General features: G+C 46.3%; 2 protein-coding genes across 2 annotated transcripts in view; one reads left to right on the forward strand and one right to left on the reverse strand.

Annotated features, from left to right (window-relative positions):
- Window positions 1–2,502: 2,502 nt before the first annotated feature.
- On the forward strand, window positions 2,503–11,172 carry LOC108110541 (fatty acid synthase). Its single transcript, XM_017219623.2, has 5 exons — window positions 2,503–3,054; window positions 3,186–9,913; window positions 10,023–10,118; window positions 10,189–10,332; window positions 10,393–11,172. The coding sequence occupies exons 1-5, from the start codon at window positions 2,820–2,822 to the stop codon at window positions 10,504–10,506; spliced, it is 7,317 nt and encodes a 2,438-aa protein (XP_017075112.2). The 5' UTR covers window positions 2,503–2,819; the 3' UTR covers window positions 10,507–11,172.
- Window positions 11,173–11,274: 102 nt separating this feature from the next.
- Window positions 11,275–26,757, reverse strand: part of LOC108110542 — a 74,644-nt gene continuing 59,161 nt past the window's right edge. Inside the window, 5 exon segments of the mRNA XM_017219624.2 lie at window positions 11,275–13,663; window positions 13,754–14,435; window positions 14,526–14,721; window positions 18,486–18,749; window positions 18,804–19,060. Of these exon segments, the coding sequence (XP_017075113.2) occupies window positions 12,676–13,663; window positions 13,754–14,435; window positions 14,526–14,721; window positions 18,486–18,749; window positions 18,804–19,060 (2,387 nt within the window). The 3' untranslated portion in view covers window positions 11,275–12,675.

Genomic DNA, 26,757 nt, shown 5'->3' on the forward strand with positions numbered 1-26,757 from the left:
CTCTATTAAGGGCTTCTCGATAAGGTTTCGCCGTCTAATTGTCAGTCAGAAGCAGCAAAAGTTTAATTTCTATGATTTCTTTCCGGGCAACCGAAAATTAAAAATGCAAGTGATGGACAGTTGGGAATAATTTAAATCTCAGTGTATTAAAGTTCAAAAAAGGATATTGTAAAAAGCTCTCTTCTTTGAAAAAAAAAAGTCCTTTTGAAATTTGTCCTAATTTATGAAGGCAATTCGACAAGCCAATGGGTTTTCAAAAAATAAATCCAACAAATTAGTGTTTGTCATTTCCTGGTTGCGTGTATAAATTTCATTATTTACAAACGACTAAACAACCATTAAGACATTAAGTCAAAAATTAAATTTTAAATTGCCTTTTAATATGAAAATAAGGCTATATAAAAGCCACAATTCCTTTAACCATGTCAACAAATGTTATAGATTTAGCTAGAAAATTATGTCTTAAGCAACCAGAATAAAAAAAAATATATATGGAAAAAAACTTTAACAACAAAAGGCAAAACTAATTTAACGATAAATTTCTTAAAATCTGCCTTGTTCCATCTAAAGAATGTTTAAATAGTTGAAAGTCTGATATCAGACCAGCGATCGCGATCGCTTTGCATAAAAACAACTCGCCCAGAAACCCATAAAAACAACACACTCCCAACCAAACAAACAAACGAACAACAATCGAGTGATTGGAAAATTTCGAGTGTCTGGCTAATCCTTATCGGCAAAACAGTGTCGCTTCCTGAAGTACACGCGTCCACTGGCGATCAAACATTTCCGATCCAGGTGCACAGTCGTAAGAGTAGGCAGTGCCTTATCAGCCTTATCAGGGCGTTTCGGAATCACCCCATGGCCCAGTTCAAGGCATTATCATCTTGTTCATGAACTTGAGGCGTCACCAGAGTTCGGATTGTATGGGGATGGGGGTGTTGGGAGGGCCCGAAGTGACGCGTACAAGAGTACTTTGGGCGCCAATCGATAACTGTGAAAATAGAACTGAGTGCATAAATAAACAGTGGAGAGTGCCCTATAGATGAGGGAGGGAGGGGTATTGTTTGTCCCTGTGTTTACCTATCGGATGACGCAACTTTCGCAATATGGCCTGATGATGGATTGGATCGATTTGGAGGCGGGCAGGGCTATCGATAAATCAATACCCTCCCCATGTAATTGCTTTAAAAGGATAGTTCAAACTGTCCGATTACATGTTAATCAGGAGGAAGATCGAGCGATCTGTAGGGAAGAGCCGGGCAACCGAAACTATGAAAATAATACTTCAATGAACTTGAGAAATCACGCCACCTTATCTCACTAAACAAATGGTACACGCGTCGAGCTCGTGTGTGTGTGTATGTACATTGTACAAACATATACACATGTATTTTGGTGGCTGGAGCTCTACGATGTGAGTCTATACGTCTGCCCTGCTGGTTGGCGTGCAAATTTCGCCTCTCTCTTTTGCTCCTACCTCAGTTTCGCCGATTCCGATTACAATAGCAAAACATAAACATAGAACCCAGACGCGACCGTCTTGCGAGCCAACGGCCTCTTGATAGATAGATAAGCTTGCTGAGTCTGCCGATTTTACCGGCAATTCATGGTTACACACGGAAGAATTCATTATACATCTAATGTGTTTTTTTTTAATCTGTGAAGATGTTTGTAATTTTTTTTCTAGTCGAGGTTTTTAACCGAGAGTATTAAATATTAAAAACAAAATTTAAACCTTTGCATACCATATACATTTTAGGCGTACCTATCTTACGCATTTTTCTCAGTGTATTGATTATTTCGGCTTTGTTGCTGACCGCTCTTGTTCTGGCTCTTCTTCTTCTAACGACGCTTTCGGGTTCCCTAAATTTCAGCATTAACCGACTTCGTCACTGCGCCGCCAACTCTGCTCATTTTTTCATTTCCCTTCTTTTGTTGAATCATTCGATTTCGCACATCGTACGAGTTTCTCGGCGAATAAGAAAGCAGCTTGCTTGTTGGCTTTGTATACGTACATGAGAGTGTAGCCTATGTTAACACAAATGGTGTTGCACTGTTAACTTTGCTGCCACAAGTTGCTGTTAACGGGGTTTCACTCCGCTGCTTCAAAGCAGAAAGCCGCCCATAACAAAAAATGCCGTGCGCCGGCATATGCGCGGTTAAAGCTCCGCCGGCACGGCATCACCTGATTTGCAATTTCTATACCAACTTTCCACCAGCTGAACATTTAAACAAAAAAACTAAGTTTACCCGGCATCCCGCTCCAGAGAGCGAAAGCTCTGCTAGTGTGGGTGGCAGTGAGCTTTTGGCTTATGTTAACTTAACAGCGGAGGCTGACAAATAAGTTTATAGAAGAAGTAAACAATAAGCAAATATAATATAAAATGTTTTTATTGCTTTTCCTATCTCCGCTCCCGGTGGTTGAGACTTTAAAATATTTAATATTATAAAATATATTTAACAAGCTTTTCCTGTCCACCTTTTACCTATTACAGCCCCTACAACTAAACCTGTTGCAAGCCGTGGACCAGCCGCATCCTGTTGCTTTTAAGCCCAACAATTGCAGCACCCATCAGCCCCATCATTCTCCCAGCACCCAAAACAACGGAAAGAGCGCTCGCGCCAACCGCCGTCGACGTCGCAGACGCAACAAGCAGCAGCAAAATTCGCAGCAACCTGACGCCTTTCAGGATCCAGACGCGCAGCTAACACCGAGCACCTCCTCGTCCACACCGCACTCTGCACCCAACGATAGACAGGAACACCTAACCTCCCACTTCAACTCAAACTCCAATTCCCATTTTCAACCCGACAAGATGCCCGCCCGATTCGCTGAGGAAGTAATCACCGCTGAACCTGCACAGCATGCCGCCCCCCAATTGGACCTGGGTGGTGGTCACTACGTGCCGCGCCAGCAACACCTCAACGATGAGATCGCCATCACCGGGTTCTCTGGTCGTCTGCCAGAGAGCTCTACGATCGAGGAATTCAAGCAGAACCTTTTCGATGGCGTTGACATGGTCAACGACGATCCCCGTCGCTGGGAGCGAGGTACGATTGAGTCCAAATTTTTTTTTTGATTTTCCAAGCCTGCGAATTCTATCAGATTTGGAACGCAGATAAAACGATGTACGATTAAAATTATATATAACTTTCTAAACAATAATTTTACTCACTTACAGGTCTTTATGGACTGCCCGACAGGATCGGAAAGATCAAGGAGAGCGATCTGGAGAACTTCGATCAGCAATTTTTCGGTGTGCACCAGAAGCAGGCAGAGTGTATGGACCCACTCCTGCGTATGCTGCTCGAGTTGACCCACGAGGCGATCATCGATGCTGGTTTAAACCCCAGTGATCTGCGCGGATCCCGTACCGGTGTGTACATCGGTGTGTCCAACTCGGAAACAGAGCAGCACTGGTGCAGCGATGCCGACCGAGTGAACGGCTATGGCTTGACGGGATGTGCCCGTGCTATGTTTGCCAATCGCATCTCGTTCACCTTCGATTTCAAGGGACCCAGTTACAGCATTGACACCGCTTGCTCCAGTTCTTTGTACGCCTTGGAACAAGCCTTCTCCGATATGCGTGAGGGTAAGGTCGACAACGCCCTGGTCGCCGGAGCTGGACTGATCTTAAAGCCCACCATGTCGCTGCAGTTCAAGCGCCTGAACATGTTGAGCCCGGATGGCAGCTGCAAGGCCTTTGATGAATCTGGCAACGGATACGTCCGGTCCGATGGTTGTGTGGTGCTGCTTCTGCAGCGTACTTCAGCCGCCAGGCGTGTGTATGCCTCCATTCTCAATGTGCGCACTAATACTGATGGTTTCAAGGAGCAGGGCATAACCTACCCCATTGGCAAGATGCAGAATCGCCTGATCCGCGAGACTTACGAGGAGATTGGCCTGAACCCTGCTGATGTGGTTTACGTAGAAGCCCACGGTACTGGTACCAAGGTGGGTGATCCCCAGGAGGTTAACTCCATAACGGACTTTTTCTGCAAGAACCGTACTAGCCCCCTGTTGATTGGCTCGGTCAAGTCTAACATGGGTCACTCGGAGCCCGCCTCCGGTGTCTGCTCAGTTGCCAAGATCTTGATTGCCATGGAGGAGGGCGTTATTCCCGGCAACTTACACTACAACAAGCCCAACCCAGATCTTTATGGACTTGTTGACGGTCGCCTTAAGGTCGTTGACAAGAACCTTCCCTGGAATGGTGGCATTATTGGCCTTAACTCCTTTGGTTTTGGTGGTGCCAATGCCCACGTTATCTTGAAGTCGAACCCGAAGCCCAAGGCACTTACTCCCAAGGATGGAGCACCAAAAGTGGTTCTCGCCTCTGGCCGCACCTTTGAGGCTGTGGAGCAGCTGCTGGAGTCGGCAGCCAACAATGCGGATGATGATGAGTACCTGCAACTGATCAACGATATCCACTCAAAGGCAATTCCTAACCACTTCTTCCGCGGTTACGGAGTGGTTAGCAGCAAGGGCACCCACCAGCGGGAGGTGATCGAGTCCACTGATGAGAAGCGCCCCGTTTGGTACATCTACTCCGGCATGGGTAGCCAGTGGGCCAGCATGGCCAAGGATCTTATGCAGATTGAGGCCTTCGCCAAGAGCATTCAGCGTTGCGCCGATGTTCTCAAGCCCGAAGGAGTGGACCTAATCGATGTCCTCACTCGTTCCACGGACAAGAGCTTCGAAAATATTCTGAACTCGTTCATCTCCATTGCTGCCATGCAGGTGGCTCTGACGGATCTGCTAAGCTCTCTGGGCATTCACCCCGATGGAATTGTAGGACATTCCGTGGGAGAGCTTGGATGTGCCTACGCCGATGGCTGCTTCACCCCGGAACAGACTGTGCTAGCAGCCTACTGGCGAGGAAAGAGCATTTTGGACACTCAGCTGGCCAAGGGCAAGATGGCCGCCGTGGGATTGAGCTGGGAGGACGCGCACGGCCGTGTGCCCAGCGATTGCTTCCCTGTGTGCCATAACAGCGTGGACAACTGCACCATTTCTGGCCCGGAGGCCTCTATCGAGGCTCTGGTCGCCAAACTGAATGCGGAGGGAGTCTTTGCTAAGGCAGTTAACTCCTCCGGATACGCTTTCCACAGCAAGTACATCGCTGAGGCTGGACCCAAGCTACGTAAGAGCCTTGAGAAAATTATTCCTAACGCTAAGAACCGCACCCCTCGCTGGATTAGTACCAGCATCCCGGAATCCGCCTGGAACACGCCCGTGGCAAAGCAGTCTTCGGCCGCGTACCATGTCAACAATCTGCTCTCGCCGGTACTCTTCCACGAGGCTCTCCAGCACGTCCCCAAGAACGCCATTTCTGTGGAAATTGCTCCCCATGGCTTGCTGCAAGCCATCCTCAAGCGCGCTCTGGGTCCTGATGCTACTAACCTAAGTTTGGTGAAGCGCGGCCACGAGAACAACGTGGAGTTCTTCCTAACCAATGTGGGCAAACTCTTTGCCGCAGGTGCACAACCACAGGTGCTGAATCTGGTGCGTCCCATTAGCTACCCTGTGGGTCGTGGAACCCCCATGTTGAACTCCAAGGTGGGATGGGACCATACCCAAAAGTGGCTGGTGGCCAAGTTCGGCAAGGAAACTTCTTCAGGAGAGACCATTGTAGAAGTTGATCTGTCTAAGGAGGATGATGCCTTCTTGGCTGGACACACCATCGACGGAAGGATCCTGTTCCCGGCCACCGGTTACATGACTCTTGCTTGGCAAACCTTCGCCAAGATGCGTGGCAGTGAGTTCCACAAGACCCCAGTGGTCATGGAGAACCTGGTGTTCCACCGCGCCACTATCCTGAACAAGAACGCAGTGGTGAAGTTCGGCATCAATTTCTTTGATGGCACAGGCGCCTTTGAGATATGTGAGAGCGGAAGTTTGGCGGTATCCGGAAAGATTACTATTCCCGAATCTATCGACAATGAGGAACTTCCTCTAGAGGCGCAGACTCCAAGCGCTGCCGCCAAGGAGCTAGTCACCAACGATGTGTACAAGGAGCTGCGTTTGCGCGGCTACGACTACGCTGGCATTTTCCGCGGCATTGTTCGCTCTGACACAGTGGCTTCCACTGGGCAGCTTCAATGGGTGGACAACTGGATCAGCTTCATGGACACTATGCTCCAGTTTAGTATCCTGAGCAAGAACCTCCGTGAGTTGTACCTGCCCACTCGCATTGAGCGAGCGGTGATTAATCCCGCTAAGCACTTAGAGTTGCTGAATGCCCTCACCAAGGAACAGCAGCTAGAGACAGGAATTCCTGTGCAATGGTACAGTGATATCAATGTCATCAAGAGTGGAGGCGTGGAATTGCGCGGGTTGAAAGCTAATCTCGCCCAGCGTCGTCCTGGCACACAGGCCCCTCCCACATTGGAGCGCTATCAGTTTGTGCCCAACAACAACACCACCGATCTGCATGAGAACTCTGAGAAGGCTCGTCTGCACGCTTTGGATGTGGCCATTCAAGTGATTATTGAGAACTCAAGCGGAGCTGTCAAGCTAAAGGGTGTAGAGTTGGCCAATGGACGCAACCCAGATGTGCTGGTTGCTAATCGTCTTCTGCAGATTATCGAGGGTGAACCTGTGCTTACTGGTGATGTTGCTGTGGTCACTTCAAACAACAATGAGGAGACCATTACCGCCGCTCTCGGCGATTCTGGTGTACGCGTGGTGTCCAAGGACGTGTTGAAGGAACCGGTAGAGCAGAACTGTCATTTTGTCTTTGGCATTGATGTTCTTTCCCGCCCGGACACCAAAACCTTAGAAAACTCCATTGCCAGCATCCGTGAGAATGGCTTCTTGATCCTTGAGGAGACGCTGGCCACGTATACCAAAACTGGTCGTGCTCTGTTGACCAAGTTCGGTTTCGTTGCCGTTCAGGAACAGAGTCTGGGAGCAACCCGTGTCCTGGTTCTTGCCCGAAAGGCTGTGGATCTGAAGACCCGTAAGTCTGTAGTGGTTGTAGCCACGGAACAGAACTTTAACTGGGTGGATGATTTAAAGACCGCTCTGGCTACTGCTACCACAGAGGAACAGTATGTATACGTGGTTTGTCAAGGAGAGGAACTTTTTGGTGCAGTGGGTCTGATGACCTGTATCAAGAACGAAAATGGAGGCAAACTGGCCCGCCTGGTGTTCGTCCAAGATGCCAAGGCTGAAAAGTTCTCCCTTACCTCGGCACTTTACCGACAGCAGTTGGAGAAGGACCTCATCTCGAACGTACTGAAGAACGGTGCCTGGGGCACTTTCCGTCACCTTAAATTGGAGACCCAGCAGGCTACACTTCAAGTGGAACACGCTTATGTCAACGCCTTGGTCAAGGGTGATCTGGCTTCGCTCAAGTGGATCGAGGCTGCCCAGGCTGATACCGCTGCAACTGGTGACAAAAATCTGGAAACTTGCACGGTTTACTATGCTCCCATTAACTTCCGTGATGTCATGTTGACCTCAGGCAAACTGGCTGCCGATGCTTTGCCCGGAGATTTGGCTGAGCAGGATTGTGTGCTGGGCTTGGAGTTTGCTGGTCGCGACTCTCAGGGCCGTCGTGTAATGGCCATGGTGCCGGCCAAATCCCTGGCTACCACCTGTGTGGCCAGCAAACGCATGATGTGGCAGATTCCCGAGAAGTGGACCATGGAAGAGGCCTCTACCGTTCCATGTGTGTACTCTACCGTTTACTACGCTTTGGTTGTTCGAGGACAGATGAAGAAGGGTGAGAAGATACTTATTCATGCTGGTTCTGGAGGAGTTGGTCAGGCGGCGATCTCTGTGGCTCTTGCTCATGGATTGACCGTATTCACCACTGTGGGCAGCAAGGAGAAGCGCGAGTTCCTGCTGAAACGATTCCCTAAGCTGCAAGAACGCAATATTGGCAACTCCCGAGACACCTCCTTTGAGCAGCTGGTACTGCGTGAGACCAAGGGACGCGGTGTGGACCTCGTACTTAACTCGCTCTCCGAGGAGAAACTGCAGGCTTCGATCCGCTGTTTGGGTCTTAATGGTCGCTTCCTGGAAATCGGAAAATTCGATTTGAGCAATAACAGTCCACTCGGAATGTCCGTGTTCCTCAAGAACACCTCTTTCCATGGTATCCTGCTCGACAGTGTAATGGAAGGCGAGGAGGAAATGCAAAACCAGGTTGTGTCCCTGGTGGCGGAGGGCATCAAGACCGGAGCCGTGGTACCCCTTCCCACTTCTGTGTTTAACGACCAACAGGTGGAGCAAGCCTTCCGTTTCATGGCCTCTGGCAAGCACATTGGCAAGGTCGTGATCAAGGTGCGTGAGGAGGAGGCGGGCAAAAAGGCGCTGCAGCCAAAGGCGCGCTTGATAAACGCAATTCCGCGCACCTACATGCACCCGGAGAAGAGCTACATTCTGGTCGGAGGCCTTGGAGGTTTCGGCCTGGAACTAACCAACTGGTTGGTGACGCGAGGAGCACGCTACATTGTGCTCACCTCCCGTTCGGGAGTTAAGACCGGTTATCAAGGACTGATGATCCGTCGCTGGCAGGAACGTGGCGTCAAGGTGGTGATCGATACAAGTGATGTGACCACCGCCGCTGGAGCAAAGAAGCTGCTGGAGAACAGTAACAAACTGGCTTTGGTGGGAGGCGTCTTTAACCTGGCAGCTGTCCTTCGAGATGCTTTAATAGAGGATCAGACCGCTAAGGACTTCAAAACAGTGGCGGATCCCAAGGTTACTGCCACCAAGTACCTGGATCAATACTCTCGAACCATCTGCACAGAGCTGGACTACTTCATCTGCTTCTCTAGTGTTTCCTGCGGTCGTGGCAACATTGGTCAGACCAACTATGGATTGGCTAACTCTGCGATGGAGCGAATTTGCGAGCAGCGACAGATTAGCGGATTCCCGGGTACCGCCATCCAATGGGGCGCCATCGGAGACACCGGTTTGGTTCTTGAAAACTTAGGTGACAACGATACTGTTATTGGAGGAACCCTCCCCCAGAGAATGCCCTCGTGCCTACAAACCATTGACCTGTTCTTGCAGCAGCCCCATCCCGTGGTCGCCTCCATGGTGGTGGCCGAGAAACGCAAGTCGGATCAGTCTGCTGGAGTCAGCCTGATCGCCACCATCGCCAACATCCTTGGTCTAAGGGATACTAAGAATATCCAAGACGGAGCTTCGCTTGCTGATCTTGGAATGGACTCGCTGATGAGCGCAGAGATTAAGCAGACATTGGAGCGAAACTTCGATATTGTTTTATCCGCCCAGGAAATACGCCAGCTCACATTTGGAGCCCTCAAGGCTATGGATGGTGGAGCTGAAGCCAAACCAGTCGCAGCTGCTCCCGCCGGCGCAGCTGGAGCCACAGAGGTAAACATCTCCTCTGGTGGATCCTCGCGCACGGCCAGTCCGATGGGTGATGGCACCCAGGTGGTGTTTACCACGTCTCTCATTCCCACCGATGCAATTTTACCACTGGAGACAAAGGCACCGGCGAATAGCAAACAGACCCCCATCTTCTTCATTTCCCCCATCGAGGGCTTCGCCTCTGCCTTGGAGCCGCTGGCCAAGCGATTGGAAGTGCCCGCCTATGGACTGCAGTTCACAGAAGCCGTGCCCTATGATTCCCTGGAATCAGCGGCAAAGTTCTTTATTAATCAACTGCGCACCGTCCAGCCAAAGGGTCCGTACAAGCTCGCCGGATACTCCTTCGGCTGCCTGCTCACGTACGTGATGGCCGGTATTCTGGAGGAAACCAACGAGGTTGCCAACGTGATAATGTTGGACGGAGCCCCGACCTACGTCAACTGGTACACGAGCAGCTTCAAGAAACGTTACACGGACGGCAGCAACGCTGATAACGACAACCAGAGCTACGGTTTGGCCTACTTTGGAATCGTTCTGGCCAACATTGATTACAAAGCGGTAAGTGTGCAGGATTTTATAAATAATAGGCAACATTTGGAATATTTTTAATGAAATAGTCGTCTTAGTTGTAACTTAAAATCTAATATTCCGTATTATTTTATTGCAGCTGGTGCGACTGCTACTAGTGATCCCCACATGGGAAGAGAAACTCGAGAGATTTGCTGAGTTGATGAGCAATGAGATCACCCAGCCTGCTGAAACGGTAAGAGCGTCAAAACTTATATACAGATAGGATACCTTTTACTAAACGGTTTCGTTATGCCAACTTACAGATCAAGAAAGCCGCCACTCTGTTCTACAAGAAACTGGTGCTGGCCGATGGATACGTGCCCACATTGAAGCTTAAGACGAACGTAACCTTGGTCAAACCTACAGATAACTCTGCCAAGCTGGACGAGGACTATCGCCTGAAAGAGGTTTGTTGCCAACACATAAAATATTACTATCACATACTAATGATTCTGTTTTATTCGTAGGTCTGCACAAAGCCCGTTGAAGTTCACACTGTGGAGGGCAACCATCGCACCTTCCTAATCGAGGATCAGTCCTTGAAAACCATCCAGAGCATACTGAAGCGTCTGTTTAACTAGGAAGCGGTTAGCATAGGAGTTGTGGATGTGGCATAGCACAACTATTTACACGATCATCACCCTCTCACCATCATCCAATACTCGGGTTCTATGCACCACGTGGAGCCACGGAACACATCGACACCTAGTTAGCATACTTAGTGAATGAATTTACGTTGTTAAGCTGCAAGGAATCGCTCGTCCCATCCCAGTTACGCACAGCTAAAAGAGATAACTCAACAGGTCGGATTGGAGCGGATCGGATTGAATCTGATTAACTGCTGTCTTGCAGCGCTGTAGACTGTGGTCCAAAATTTAGTCTATAGTCGCTGCGATTCTGGGCAGTTGTAAGGATAAAAAGATGAGAGGCCCAAACCATCACACTTAACGCTTTGTGCACCATACAGATTAGTCCCGACATTCCTTGAGAGCTAGACGGCACTAGACGTCCCAACTTACCAAATATATCTTTTATGCTCTATCTATAATGTATGTCGCTATTCTAGTTTTATTGCCTAGTTGTAAGCCTACAGTTTGTAGTCGCGCATGTAATGAATTTCATTCCTCGAACTAATCCAAGAAAAGAAACTACAAAACTTGTTATCTCTCTTGATGTATAAAATAATCGCCCAAAATGATCACTCATGAATAATGTGGATATTAAAATTACACCATACTAAAAAATAATACAAAAATCGGTTTTATTTTATACTATTGATGAGGATTCGAAATGGTGTGCACATTTTCATTATCTGTTATTCCCAATAACTTAAAAAAAGAAACAGCTCATTCATTTTTGAAACAATTACTTATTTATTTAAGGGTTTTTGAAATCATTTAGCAAAAAATATTTATAGGGATTTTTTAACTGTACCATTCCACTTATTTTCTGTTGCAACTCATTTGCTGATGATTTTTGCACCATCTCTTATAGAATATTTATCTTGATGAGTGCCGGGACTTTTTTTCTCACACAATAAAAATAACATACTTAAAAGATAATGACAATGCTGCGTGTTACAAAGTTAGCGTATCCTGAACCTATACATATAAAACTCGCATATTTCGGACACAATTCAATGATAACAAAATAAAAACGTAACGTAAACTAATGTAGTTAGGCTAAAACTAATTTACAACTCATTTAGTACAAACTAATTTATTGAAATTTTTGAATTTTTTTTGACGCTTTTACAAGGCATTAAAGACTAAATAATAAATACACGTATATAAAACACATAATTAAAGCTTAGCTCGTTCGGCGATGCAGCTTCATACCTCTGATATTCTAATTGGTACATTATAATATATATATATATAGACGTGGCAGGGGACGGATACCTCCCCGTACCACAAATAGCGGGCATTAAGTTTTGAATTAAGGACATCGAGTGAGTGGTTTGTATTGTTGTTTGAGCTCAAGGGAGGTAAGTATCTGGATTAGATCGAGTAACATGTACGATATCAGCGATTGCGAGTTGCGGTTAGAATACAATATAAATATCGCTAATCATACAAATACTTATAGTGTGTGTTATAGTAATATGTTGGTTTTATGCAAATATTCATACTGCTTCATCTACGTATTTATATGCTACTCATTACTTTTTTCTGTTTTATGTTTAGTTTGAAACTGTTTTAAATACGTAGCTTTATACGCTCTAAACTTTGTTTAGCTTTGTGTGTGGCTGCGATCCTCCTCTTGCGCCAGTTTAAAAAACGTACTTTCTCTATTATTTTTTTCAATTCCCCCAAAGTTGCTGTGACGGCTCCGCTTGCTGTGCTCCACTAAATTTTAGATTATTACATGTATATCATGAGCGCCTTCTATGAGCTACCATACTGCTAAATGCAAATATTTACACAAACATTTTCAGTTAAGAACGTACGAATTATCATTATATATTTAGTAAATCTTCATCATCTTTGCACAGGTCCATACATGTGAAAACGCCAAGCTATGCTTCCGACTATGACTTTGATCTGCGTCGCAAGTGCCGACTTCTAATTCCTTATTATTTTGTTTTACAAATTGGTTTTAGCGCTTTAGAAGCTATCATCGCTGTCGCTGTGCTCTGGTTGCTCCTCGCCAACGATCAACTCATCCTGATCCTCCTCAATGTCCTCGCTCTCGTAAGCCTCTTCGGCTGCCTCGGCGATCTGGTCGATCTGCTCCTCGTAGGCAGCATGTCATGCCAGTCCGTTGGCATCGGCGGCGTCCTCCGACCAACTGACTTCCATGGGCGTGCAGGGCAGCGCTTCTTCGATGGACATGCGGGATGGTGGTTGCTTCGGTCTCTTGGACAAAGATCCACCCGAAGCGGTGCTGGAGGCAGAGGAGCTGCGCATCATGTCCTCGGATGAAGCTGAGCAGCTCTCGTCCTCAGAGTTGGCACCGGAAACCATAGCCTCTCCAGCTGACTCCTGGATTTCATGAAACTTCTTGGCCTCGCTGGACATAAGCTTCATGGTGGAACTGCGCGGACGCATCTCTCCAACTGGCGCTTGTGGTGAACTGGAGCACAGGGGAATGTCCTGGGACCAGTCGGCCAGGGCCAACTCGTCCTGCTGCCTCTGTCTTTGAGACTCGCAAACTGCTGAGGTGGAGGCCGATGCTTTGATGCACATCGAATGGGAACGAGTCCGGGATAAAGGACGACCCTCTGGCTCACCGGAATTACTACTACTCCTAAGCAGGGCAGTAGCCGACATGCTCTGGCTAAGGGGATTAGGATGAGCGTGGGCAGAGCCTCCATTTGTGGTCAATCCGTTGGAATGACCATTGCTTCCCAAAGTCTGTCGTCGCTGGATGGGGCAACGCTCATTGCTGCTTCGCAGGGAACCCGCTCGGCGCACAATCTTTGATGTATTACCCTTGAAAGACTCATCGTCTATTTCCAACGTCCAGCTGACTGAATCATTCCGTTCAATCATTCCCTTCATTACCGGGGAAGTGGGTGAGGAGGTGGTCACGGAAATCTCCAAGCCACTGCGAACCAGGCTGTTTTCATGGGATAACGAGGAACGATCTAGCAACTTCGCCTCAGCAGCTTGAAGTTGCACGGATCTCTGCTTAAGGTGGTACTGCAGCTCCTCCTTGTCGTAGGTAAGTCGCGTGCGCTTGATGTTTTCGTACTTGTAGGCCTTCTGAAGTTCCTCCATCTTCAGCTGTATGTCCCTGAAAAGAGTAATTTCAGATTAGTTTTGGTTCAATTTAAGAAGAGGGAATTTTTTTTACAGATTTGGGGGTAAGGAAATCGCTACTTACTTCTCCCTTTCGGTCTTGGCTTCCAATTCGGTGCGCAGCATCTCGTTCTGGGCTTCTAGTAGGGCCACGCGGTTGGCCAGCTTAAGGCGCTCCTCGCTCTCAAGGATGAGATCCGCTTTGGCCTTACTGAGGGAGGAGATCTCAGCCTGTTTGAGCTCCAGAACGCAACGTAAACTTTCAGCCTCGCTGGTCAACCGGCTGAGTTCGGCGGAGGCAGTGTCCGGTAGACTGATGCAAGGACTCCGACGCTGTGAGGATGTGCGTAGCACGGAGATCTCGTCCTGCGACAGCGCCAGTCGATCCCTAAGATCGCGCTCGTTGTGTTCCTTGTTGGCCTTGAGAGTACTTAGCTCCTTGATGAGGCTCTTTACTTGACCGGTCAGCTCCTGCTCGCGGTTAATGGCCTCGGATAGACGGGCGGCGTGGGTGCTTTCCTTGCGAATTTGCTTCTCGCGGTTCTCCTGTTCCTGAGCCTCAAGTTTTTGCAGGCGATCCTGCAGCTCTTGAATCTTCTGTTCGGCCGCGTTCAGATGCTCCTGCTTCAGGTTGAGTTTATGGGATACCTCCAGGTGGTAGGCCTGCTGCGCCTGTTTGCTCTCCTCATCCTTGGCCAGCAGTTGGGACTCTAGTTCGCAGAACCTTTCCTTGGCAAGCATTTGCACCTTGATTGCCTTCTCCTCAGCTGCAAAATAAAATGCAATTTGTTAGCTAATGCTCGTCCGATGTTATCTAAGATGATGATATCAATGGGCAATCCAAACAGAATACCAACCTTGCTTCAGTTCAGTACGATGCAGATGATCCAGTTCCTGCTGCCGCTGCGCCCACTCCACGTCCTTGGCATGTAGATCCTCACGAAGGTGATCGCAATCCTTTTGTGCCTGCTGCAGCAGCGCAATCGTCTCCTCCAGCGTTCCCTTGGTCAGGGCGTATTGCTCTTTGGTCTCCTTGCAGGCAAATGCATCCAGCTGTAATCCCGAAAAGAAACAAACATTCAGGGTTAAAGTCGCTATAAATCCATCTATAAAATCCGCATCGAAGCAGGTAGCCTCTTTGGGTAATTAAAATGAAATTTCCCTCTCGATTTCAAGAGTTTTGCACGGAAGTCGTACAAAGGCAAATTGTTGAGTGCAATGTCGCGGAAACAATGTCTCTGTAAGCCAGGGAATTTCCACTGGCAGACAATGGCTCGAGGGTCTCGTTCGAGAGGTTCGTAACATGGCCAAAGGTCGTTGTTGGAAAAGTCTCGAACAATAAATTTGTACAACTCCTGAAGTACATATCAGAATTTTCTTAGATTCACTCAGATTCATACCTGTTGCTGTTCGAAGCCCTGGGAGAAGTTGAAGTTATCCATAAACTTGGTTGGAGTGCTGGGCACCGTCCAACTGATTAGATCGATGTCCAGGTCCATGGTCTGGGCCGACAGATTCTCGTTGGTGAACACGAAATTCTCAAACATTTTGCTAACGTCTTTTAAGCACAGAGCTGTGTGTTGAACACGAATACTTGAAGTACACTGATGGCAATTTCGGCCATCCATCTGCTTTTATACTTGCCCAGCACCGGCAGGTAGGAAGAGAGCAGAGAAATGGACAGCGGAGGAGGACTTCCACAGGTAGCAAGGGATCAAAGCGAAACTCTCCGGATATGGCGAGAAAATGTTTACTACGGATTTCAGGCAGACGGAGCAAGTAAAAATACGTTTCTAAAAACATGCTGGGAAAAAGGGTGAAGAAGGGTTCGGGATTGTTGCTCCCGCGCAAGGAGAAAAAACTAAACCATGCAATGTGGGTGTAGCCCTTTGGTGGGCCACGCCCTGGCTAGCGAAAGATTTCCAGGCCGGATCCACCCAGCGGCTTAAGCGATCGCTGGCCAACTTCATGTGGTTTGGGATCAACCCTTCGGAGCATTGGTCACGCGCGTCCGCCAGCTGAAGCCGGAGGGAAAACAATTTTTCGTTTTTGGGGCGGCCTGAAGGCACTTCAATTCCGTCGTAATGGCGCGCACCTTCTCTGCAACACTTTGGGTGGATGCGTATCGAAGTGCCAGAGCGCCTTAAAAGGATCTCGAAAGAGGCTAGCGAAACGTGATCTCAAGAGGTTGTCCCAAATTTGATCTGGCTATTACAAATTGCCATTTGCATAGGAGATTAGTTCATACTTGAACTAACAAATTAGCTAAAAAAAATAGATAGAAGTAGTCACAGTTCAAATAGAGTTTCTCCCATATTGTTGAGGCAATCATCATCACAAAGGTTAATGCCTTCCAAACTAATATTTAACTGGTTTTAAATTGTCCCGATCGATTGCAGCAGCCGACAGTCGCCTTACCAAATGCAATCCCCAAATTAAGAGTGGCCGACCATCGGATGAATGGCAATTGCAAATGGCCTGATCCACGCCTGCTGTCGCCGCTCTTGTCCAGCAAATTAATAGCCATCATGTCGCTGTCTCCGGCGAAGTCTCTGTCTCAGCCAGTGACAATCTCGAAGTCTCGATGGGCGACGTTTCTGGATGACAGTCAAATCAGGCAGTGGATGACGAGTCGGCGACAGAGGCATTTACCTGACAAGGACGAGTTCGCAATTAAAGTGTTGAAATTAGTGACTTGCCGCCGTGAAAGTGGCTCGACTGGATTTAATCCTTTTGCCAGCAATCGAGGCAATCTCATGTTGCGCACTTTGTAATTTATGGATTTAAAGCAACGGCGATTGTCCTTCGCGTTTAATAGCGCACTGTAAAAACCTAATAAAAATGGACACGAGCCTGCCTGTCCTTGTCCCTACCTTGCCGGTTGCTCTTCCTCGGTTTTCACACCAAATTGTGAAATCTCGCTGGATCATATCTAAATAAATATTTATGTTGCAACATCAGTTTAGGCTTTTAGTGGGAAAACATTGCGCGATTGCCTCGTTCCTCGAATTTTCCGCCCAGGCAAACAAATCCTCAGTCCTCCGCATGTTTGCATTTGCGGCCTAACGGGTAGCCGCGTCCAGCAAGTTAGCCAAATATTGTGGCATGCTCTCTCCCGTAATTCCCCCTAATAACACTGGGCTTGTTTTTTCGAAACGTGTCTTAAACAAATACCAAAACCCTGGACAAATATGCAAATTGCATGCGAACATGTGCAAGCGCCAATAGTTCTGTGGAAAAGGCTTAAGTAATTTATTCTTTTCCCCTGTGTTTGTTTTTTATAATTAAGAAAGAAAAATAATCAAAGGGCTTTGGGAAAACCAACAGACATTTGATTTGATTCTTAAACACGATGCAAGGAACATCCTTTGCACTTTTTTACCACCTTTAGGTAATCCCCAGTTGGAGAATTAAACGATTTGAGTTCTTTCTTTCCTGCTTTGCAACTTCCTGCAAATTCCCCCAGCTCAGGCTGCAGAAATTCCGACAACAGCTTAAGGGATTCCGGAATTTTTCTCCACATTAATGACTTTCCTTTCAAAAAAAAAAAAAAAGGAGGACAGAAGGGAATTCTTCGCAAATGGCCAACGCAAATGACATCAATACAATGGCACCAGCTGATGGCACATGGAATTATCGTTTCATCTGGGTGCCGAGTAGAGTATTGTGTCACTTTCAGCTTGCATAAGACCGGGCTAAATCAGTTGATTTTTCAGCAGCCTCCTGGTCCTGGCAATTGTTTCCATTATCCTGCCAGCATTGTGCATGTGTTTTGGCCCGAAGACAATGGATTTACGCAATTGTCGACATTTTGGGTGACATGCCAAGGCTTGGGGAAATATCTGCACAAACTGCTGTGTCCCGACAAGTTCAGACAAATCGGAGTCTGGCAAATTCTACCTAAGGCAATTGTGGTTGAGAAGTCAGCAGACAAACATCATCATAAATCGATTTATGATGTACCTAGATGATGTCTGGGAAGGCTCTTCGATATATGCAAATGTTAAAATAATGTCCTCCGCGTTTGTCGCGGATTTTTATTGCCTTGTTATTGTCATTTAAGTGAGTTCCGCCTGCCTGATAGCAGGTACCATAAAAGTATACCTTAACAAAAAAGACTTCTCCCGTTTTCCGCATCCTTTAGCACACTTTTCAAGCTGAGAACTCGCCAAAACTCACACGTGTGCCCGCGAGAATACCCTTTTTGTTCCAACCGAATCCTTTACACCGAAAATGGCAAACAATTAATTGAATGGCTGAGCTGGTCCGCGGACCAACTTGAATGTGCCATCGCCTCACACCCTTTCATTTTTCACCGGAGAAAGGCTTTCGCACAAAGGCTGCGGAACAGTAAAGAGCAGGGAACGGGGTTTGGTCTAGGGCTGGCGATTTTTCCAAACTTTTGTTCGGCATTTTCGGTGCAGTTTTTAATTAGTGCAAACACAAAAAGTGCACCCAAAGTCCGGGCTCGGTTTTCAGGGGCTCGGCTTAGCCGGCACTGACACAATTAAACAAAATTAGCTCAACTTTAAGCATAGATTAAGGCAAATTTCTAAAATTTCTCAAACAATGCCGGCTGCATGTGCGCATGGGAAACACAATTCGGGAATTATTAGAGCAGGTGATCCCGCTCCGAGGCGATCCCGCACATGTCCCTGGCATTCACATTCACAAAGGGATGGTGTATCTGTCCGAGTTGCCATTCGATTTGCCCTCAAAGGGCTGCGCTGGTACAAATCCCTGGCGCCTATTTACCCGGCAAATCCCTCTCACTGATCCCTATCTATATATTCACTACTCGCTACTTCGGAACTCACCTCTTGGGACATGAACTGGACCATCACGGCGAGTCCCAGGATCTTGCGTTGCTCATTCCTGCGCTCGAACTGGTTGTTCTGGAAGAACTTGGCCAGCCGGCTGCAGTCCAGCTCTCCGGTCTCCGCAAACGGCTTCAGGGCGGGATACTGATCGGCAATGGCGGCGCGGGGCTTGGCCAGCAGCGTCATCGAGCTGATCGACGTGTCAACTTCATTGGGCAAAGGCAGGGAGCTCGGCTGTTTATCAATAACATGGAAATTATTCTATTTATTACTTAGTTTCTTAGAACGGTAAAGAAAGAGAAAAAGAAAGCTTACCTCGACCTGCGGCTCCTGTGGCTTTATCAGTGGAAGGGGGGACGACTCCGACTGGGGTCCGTGCGCCTCCTGCTGGGGAATAATACCGTTCTGGAGCTCACACTTCTTGAGCTTGGCCTCCGTCTCACATGGCAACTCACTGCCGATGGACGAGCGCTTCGAGTCCCGCGCCATCGGCGGGGTTGGACATCCGCTCGCGGTTTGCCCATTAATCAGCTCCTGGAGTTCAGTTTGATCCACGCCAGAACGAAGAGATTCTGTAAGGATAAAAAATAATGATAATCAGAAATAATCAAACTCAAGTACCGAGCGAGAAATCGAAAGTGCAATTTATTATCAAATTGTAACCCAAAAGAAATCCCTTGGCTTACGTAACCCTCGACTGGCGAAAGTCTTGCTCATCAGCAGCAGCAGATGAAAATCTAGCTGTCGTTGGAGATGAACTAACGATGATGATGAGCTAACCGTGATTCACCCAGCAGTGGATCCACTTGCCTCCCGGACAAAAAATTACATGAGTAATTGCTGCTTCGTGCCGCAAAGAAGATGTGGCCAAGAAAAAACCGCAATAGCAGTAGATTTTCTTTTTGCATAATTCCATTGGCAAAAGGGAAAGCAGTCCGCACTCGATATATATAATATATATGAAGGTGTAAGTCGGGCCACGCCCCTCGTCACCAGCTAATATAACGCCGTGGGTTAGAGGCGGGCCATCATCATCAATTACCGGATCGCTTCTCTCTTCGGGGGGCTGTCAATTAGAGAGGATGCGTGGCCAATTTTTTAGCCAACAAATTGGCCTTGACAAGCCTTAATACTGTAGTGGGAAAGGTAACTTTTGATGTATGGAGGGGAGGGAGTTCAGTAACCGCCGCTACGATCGATCAGACAGCCAGCCAGCCAGCCCGTGTGGTTGCCCATAACTCTGCTCGATTTCCTTACAAGCCACGCGCCACGATTGCCCGATTCCAAATCGAAGCTGTGGCCAAACCCAGAGTCTGGTGCTCATACATACATATCCGATGTGTGTCCATAATCAACGGTTGACGGTTTTATGTTACCGCATAAATTTATGGCCAAAGCCCCGCATACAAAGTTGTCAATGTTTGCACAAGTTTGCTGGCGGCGAAACCATTGAGCGGAGTTTGTAAGTCGAGGAGTCGCCTTCCGGAGTTGTCATCAAGATCATTACCCCGGGTTATTTGCTTAAGTAAAGAAAGTGAATTATCTAGTCATGGGGACATGATAAAGATTGGTACTAATATAGTAATATCTGCTCTTCCTCCTCTATCAAGGCGATCTCGCTGTTTCAGGAAACTAACCAATGCTGTAAATGAATTAACAAATTGGTCGAAGACAGCCGTTGCAAAGTGGCTAAAACGTAAACGTTCGCTTTTGACCGCTTTGAATGATTTTGCAATGTTTACGAATGAGCAGACCACTGAAAATGTAAGCTAACGAAACCAGATTCGCATGAAATTATCGACGTTTTAGCAAATCAAAGCATAAATTATAGCAAAACTTGTGGCTTTCATCATTTCGATTGACATTTTTGATAAAACCAAATAAGGTATATAGTACATATAGCATAAAGTAGACATTTCTTTGGCCTTTCCCCATTGCAGCGTGTTCCTAGAACATATTTAATAATTATTAATGAGGGAGCTTCAGCCTCACCTGATGGCAATCCTCCGCCTCGACTTGGAAATATCTCAATGACACACGCGACTCGAACAAGTCTGGCACACGACGTTCGAGAGAAGACAAAGTGCCGGGGACATTTCTCATGGCAATTAGGCGATTAAGCGACATTAGCTACGACCAATTAATTGCAAGGCCGAGCAAATTGGCCAGTTCACAGTCCTGTCGCGGATTTTCCCCCGATTTCAGCAAAGAATTTTCTCACGGCCCTGTCTTTTGTCCCTGGCAAATCGCAACAAGTTGTCGACAGATCTCCCTTGGCTAGCAGGACCCCTTATGGCGTTGGGTCAATTTTATGGCTGAGAAACCGACCACCTCAGTAGTTATATGGCCGGGATCTATGCTTTCCCGTTCCCGATCCCATTTCCCAGCCCAAGCTGCACTTTGATTTTTATGAGTCTCGGAAAAACTCAGCAGCGGGTGATTTCATTCAGAAAATGTTGGTCCTGTCAGGTTTTTTCTCTCTTTCGCTGTGGGCACGTGGATTTTCCCAGGCACAGTTTTCACAATTTATTGGTATATATATTTAAATAGGTTTGTATTACATCTGTGTTCTTTCTAGATGAGAAGGGGTATAAGGACAATTTCAGACAAACTCCCAATTCTTGCTATTCCATAGCGAAGCCAAAAATGTTAGGAATTTGGAGTGTCATATCTCGTTGAGATTGTTGTTGAGTTTCCAACAAAACTGCATTCTTAAGCTTTCAATCTAACTACCCAAAGTATCCCCTTCTGCTACCTTACCAAAAAACACGTCACTTTGAAAAATGTTAATTTAAACTAACCAAATTAAATACAAAGTAAAAGAAAGTGCTTGCTAGTTTCGCTGGCTGCTTTATTTGCACCTTGTGCAGCATTCAACATACTCATCCACCTGGTGGAAAACTCTCCCCCATACAAGATCAATCAACATCAACGCACAAAGATCTGGTGTCAGTGTCCAGGGTTCGCATTCGGTCAGCCGAGCTCATAATGACGGTTTGGGTTGGGATTTCAGTTTGGGTTTCAGTTCGCCAAAACCCGACATGTGTCGAGGCGATGGCGATGGCGATGGCAATGTGAATGTGAATGCGACTGCGAATGTGATGCTGTGCACAGTGGGCTCAGTGTGACACTGAGCGGACGGACTGTGGACTGTGGGACGGAGTTACCTGCACTGGGCGATGGAAAATAGTTGAAATTCCGAAATATCTTATTTGGCATTAGGCAGCTGCTGTGTTGCTCTCGCCTTGTTTGCGGATTTCGGATTTTGGAAAACTCAACTCAGGCAGCAACCTGTCTTAACCCATGGCGACCCACAAAAACATGTCCAATGAAAATGCGCGTAATTAAAACGAACAACAGCCAGTCGAAACTGGCAAGCTGGCATTTCAATTAGCTGCGTTTAGGAGAAGCGAAAAAAAACCCCAAAATCACTTTACTTCACTTGACTCGTATCGCCTTGCCTCGCCTCGACTGGAAAATGAAGCTTTGTATCTGCTTTATGTTTTTTTTCATTTCCAGATACAGGGGAAAGGGTTTCCATGGGGTTGGAAGGGAAATAGACATTGCTTTAATTGCAATTTAACAGCAAACTGTTTTAACAGCGAGACAGAAGCACTTTCAGTGGGCGAGAGTCAAGTGCCTGCCAGCTAGTTTGTGCGAATTACTCGACATATTTATGCTAAATGTGTTATTAAAAGTATTTCAAGTATGCATGGGGATCAATTTTGAAAAAGGATGGAACATTCCAACGGCTAAAAGCTTTTATTGGTAATTTGTAAGAATTTATGAAAGGAAATTAGTGATGGAAAGATGGCCAAGCCCATTCAGAGTTATCTCCCATCAGTTTCTCCAACATCACTGATAGAAACCTCTTGCTGCTGCAAAGTTCTCCTTTTTTTAAGTATCATTTGTCACTTTAATTAGCTTTTATGTACGCCTTACAAGCCGGAAGAGGCACCAACATGCGTAACCAAAATGAACACTTCCTCTAAATGAAATTGAAAACAGATGAGCGGGCCATTCAATGCGTTTTCCACAGGCCCTTAATGACACCAACTGTAAACAATATTTGCACTAAATTATGCTTTGTGGCAGCATGGCAATCGATTTGTTTGGTTAAAAAACAACAAGACCGGCAGCTGGGTGGCTATAAACAACTCTCCATAAACAGTGGCTAGGAACTAGGGGGCAGTAATAAGGCCAGCGGAAGAACTCATCAGGCCATTCGCACAACGGATCTGGATATATGTTCGTAGATGTTCGTTCGATCTCTGCAGAATGTCAATCAGAAGAGACTAAAGAGGACTCCATGATGAGCACAGATCGCTTCGGCGGTGATGAAAGACACATCTCAAGGGATTTATGGCACATCAGGGCGGAGATTTTTATTCCAACCATTACGGTTGCTTATTGTTCTTAATTCCCAATTTGTAGTTCAGGCGTCTTGGGCAAACGCACAACGTAGAAGGCCCAACGCAAATTTCAAGGTCGTTGAGTCGTCGCTTGGCGCATTTCCATTTATTTTCCCTATCTATTCTCTCTTCAGCCGCTAAATAAGCCTTTAAAACACTTTTCGTTTTTGGCTCAAGTTCTAATGCTTATTTTTAGATAAGTTGAGCATGAAAACATTGTGTGTTCTATCTTTGCAGGCCAAAAGCAAAGCGAAGAGTGCCAAACAGACGAAAATAATGCAAATGTACCGAAATTGTCTAATTAATCATTACATGTCTCGGCAAGTGTGCGTTTTATTCCAAAGTTTACTGCATATATCATCGATTTAAATATGCTTTTCATAGGGGTGGTCATTGCGGTTTGCAAGCGAATGAAAATAATAACGAAAGTCCCACGATAGACAAGACCGCAGGAAAAAGCTTCATGACTGGAAAGCTAATGAGTAAGGAAATGGGCGAAGGTAGGGGCTTCGAATGGGGAGTACCCTGGGAATATATAATACTATAGTATCCAATTTCTATTCTGGTAAACTTCATTTCCTTTGTTTCTACAGGGTAAGCCGAAATGTTTATGCCAAATTCATGTTTGCGCTGCGGTCAGCTCTAGGCCAGCCAACGAAATATGCTTTTTGGCTTTAGAACTTTTGCTACATATTTGCTTTTAATATTTTTTTGGCCTTTTATTTATTTTTCGCAACATTTTGTTGATATACGGGCAGCGACTGCATTAAAAGTTTGATGGGCGAGACAAGCGGAAACTGCGTCGCAATTTAGAAAATATTCAAAATTGGATTACAAATTCTTAATCAAATTGACATCTTTTCACATTCGGCTCAGCCAGCAATGTTAAATTGCACTGAAATTGTCCTTCAAATGGTATTGAAAAGTTGGTCTACTTTCTGCAGATTTTCAATGACAAGAATCTAAAATAAAATTGGCATTAAAGAGTAGGTATGTTCACTTTAATCTTAGCAAAGTCAGCGATATATTTTTTAGATCACAGTAATCAGTTATCAAGACACTCCCTTTTCAATTTGAAATCCCTGCAATGGCTTACCGCCAATTCCCTCGTCCTCGAAATCGCAGTTCACCACAAATGAATCCGCGCTGACGGCTCCATCACCTCCGCCCACATCGTACACTGCCATCATGGTGCTTCCGCTCTATTTGGCCTAATTCAGCACTGGGATTTCAATTAATGGACGCATAGCCGCCACCATTGGTTGGATCGAACTTAATTGACGACACTTGGGGACATCGCTAATGATGTTGAACCCTTTGACTGATTCACATTTTCCCTTCGGATTTTAACTGCTTCCCGCGTACGCACGACTAACAACAGCAAAAAAAACCGCTAGCAGAAACTGAACTATCGAACAACGACGAGCGATGCGAGACAACAAACTTCTAAGCATAAACTGTTAATGAATTTAATTCAAAATAAAGAGGCGCGCTTTTGCTCGGCGTCGACTTCGTCGTTCGTCGATCCACGCCGATCTTCGTTGGTCGCCGTTGTTGATCGCTCGGTACGAAATTCGTTGCTAATTGTGGAGCTGATTTCACCATGTGGTGGATTATGGGATCCCACAAATGGCGTGAATATAGAGAGAAAGAAAGAGAGGTGGCTAGGGAAGTAGCAATTTGGATTTAAGTAATAAAAGTTGTAGTTCTTTAATCTTTTATGTAGTAAATGTGACCTGGCCTCATATTATCATAAAATACTTTTAAAAATTTAACTTTATTTAGTCCTTGATTATTGTTTTCAGTGTACATTTCATGTACTTCATATGTGCGCAGCATTAATGAACAAAAAATCAGCGATGGGTCGCATAATTAAAAGAGAAACAAAACCAAACTGTGACGTCAGCCAAAAGGCAAACTGAGAGATAGTAAATTATTATTACTCTCCATGGAGGACTGGTGACAAACGCAGTAGCGGATGATGCCCCACTGCATCATTGGGGGTCACTTAATTGCCTTAGCAATCGCCAAACGAGCGGGCCACGCGGCGTATGAGCAATGCTTAATTAATTTTGCTTTTCACTTACAGAAGCTGAAAGAGGGTGACCAAAAAAAAAACTGGAAACTGCTACTGGCTGCTAATTAATGACCGAATATAAATCAAAATTTAATGCCACAAAATCATGGCAGCTGTTGTTGTTCGCCAAAGAGCGTGGGCGGTTCGCGCAATAAGCTAAATAAGTTAAGTAAGTTAAGTAGGAAAGGGACAGCGTGGCATGGCCCAGTGAACTTGTCAACAAGTGTTAATTGCACTGCCAGCAGCGGCGGGCGCAGAGAGTACAGAGAGAGAAAAGCTAGCTATACACTTCGCACGTCGCTGGGCGTAATTTCAATAAAAAGCCAACGACACAGTTTTTATCTAGGGTCTGCTGGGTTTTATTTGGCCTGCCCAGCCATTGGCAAAGCGTCGCGACAAATTGGCCAAAGAATAAAATAGAAAATAGCAATGCGAGGAATGGTATGGCAGACTGGAGTAATGGGAAAGACGCGGACTGGCAGACAAAAAGTTATTAAATTATCCACGCACAAATTTCAAATTATAACGCGCAAATGGAAGTTGGGCAGCGTGGCGAATGGATGGAAAATTTTGCAAAAATTATAAAAACCATAAATTTTCGACAAGAAAATCATTAAGATTTTTGAAGTCTAATTTAAGTCATTAAGCATTCATTTTAAAGCCATCGTATTCTCCTATAATTACTTAACGAAATAGTAGACTTAATTCTCAGATATGTCACCTTAATCTCATAGCAATCTCCTCTCATAATCCCCTTTTTATTGTCCCCCAAAGCCCATTTGAAATCGATTACTGTATATATATACTAGTAATTGATGCAACAGGCACATGGCCTTAATTATAGCGGCTATCGGGGCAATCTTGGCCAGAAGAAAGGCAAGTTCAATGCTTATCTGTGGCAATTAAATGGTATTGCGCATACGCCCCGTGGTGTCCGCTTGACAACTTGGCCATCGGCCAAATATCGAGTCTGAAAGCCATGGATCAATCAACCGACGGTCTTTCTCTCTCTATTCTCCACCGTCGGCAACAATTTGTTGCGCTTCGCTGCCCAGAAGCCGCCACTTGGCTCCGGACTTCTTTCATTACGGCTCTGGGGCTGCACTTGACTCCATTAAAAAGGCATGTGGTCACAGTTTGGTAGCGCCAAAAAGCGCAACCGCACCGTTAATGAACGCAGCGGCTATGATTTAATTGCCTTTCGGCATATTTCAGCCTTTCCACCATCTCTTTTCCGATTTATTAATTCATTTTGGGCAATGAAAACATTAAGGCCTCGTAGCAAAACGCACCACAAGAGCATTCCAGTTTGGGAGGCATTGTAAACAAGCGGCGTATAACAGTGAGGCCTCTCTGGGGTGAACTGCGCATGTCCTGACGTTGCGGCTGTCATATATCTCATACACAATGAGTGTCAGTGTGTCACAGAACAAACACACAAGCGAAAAAGTACATTATGCAATTTTTATGTTGGCCCAAACGACAGAGAGAGAAAGTTTTTGATGTTTGCCTGCTGTTGGGGTAGCACCCAGATGAGTCATCATTGCTCAGTCTCAGGGTAGTTATAAGCTTTGGGGAAGCCAGAAAAACACAAGAAAAGAAGCCGAGACATTCGAATAGGCGCCCTCTCGAAAAAATCAATATTGGTCCATGGCCAAGAAGAGAGGAGACAACCGGCCAGGCCAGCTTGCGGTTTTCATATTCTTGTTGCGCCTTCCGATGGCGGGACATGCGCAGAATCTGGCTGAATGTTTTCGGGAAAAGTGTTAAGGCCCATAAA

This window comes from Drosophila eugracilis, unplaced genomic scaffold (assembly GCF_018153835.1).
Source record: "Drosophila eugracilis isolate 14026-0451.02 unplaced genomic scaffold, ASM1815383v1 contig_2152, whole genome shotgun sequence".
NCBI classification, from domain to species: Eukaryota; Metazoa; Arthropoda; class Insecta; order Diptera; family Drosophilidae; genus Drosophila; species Drosophila eugracilis.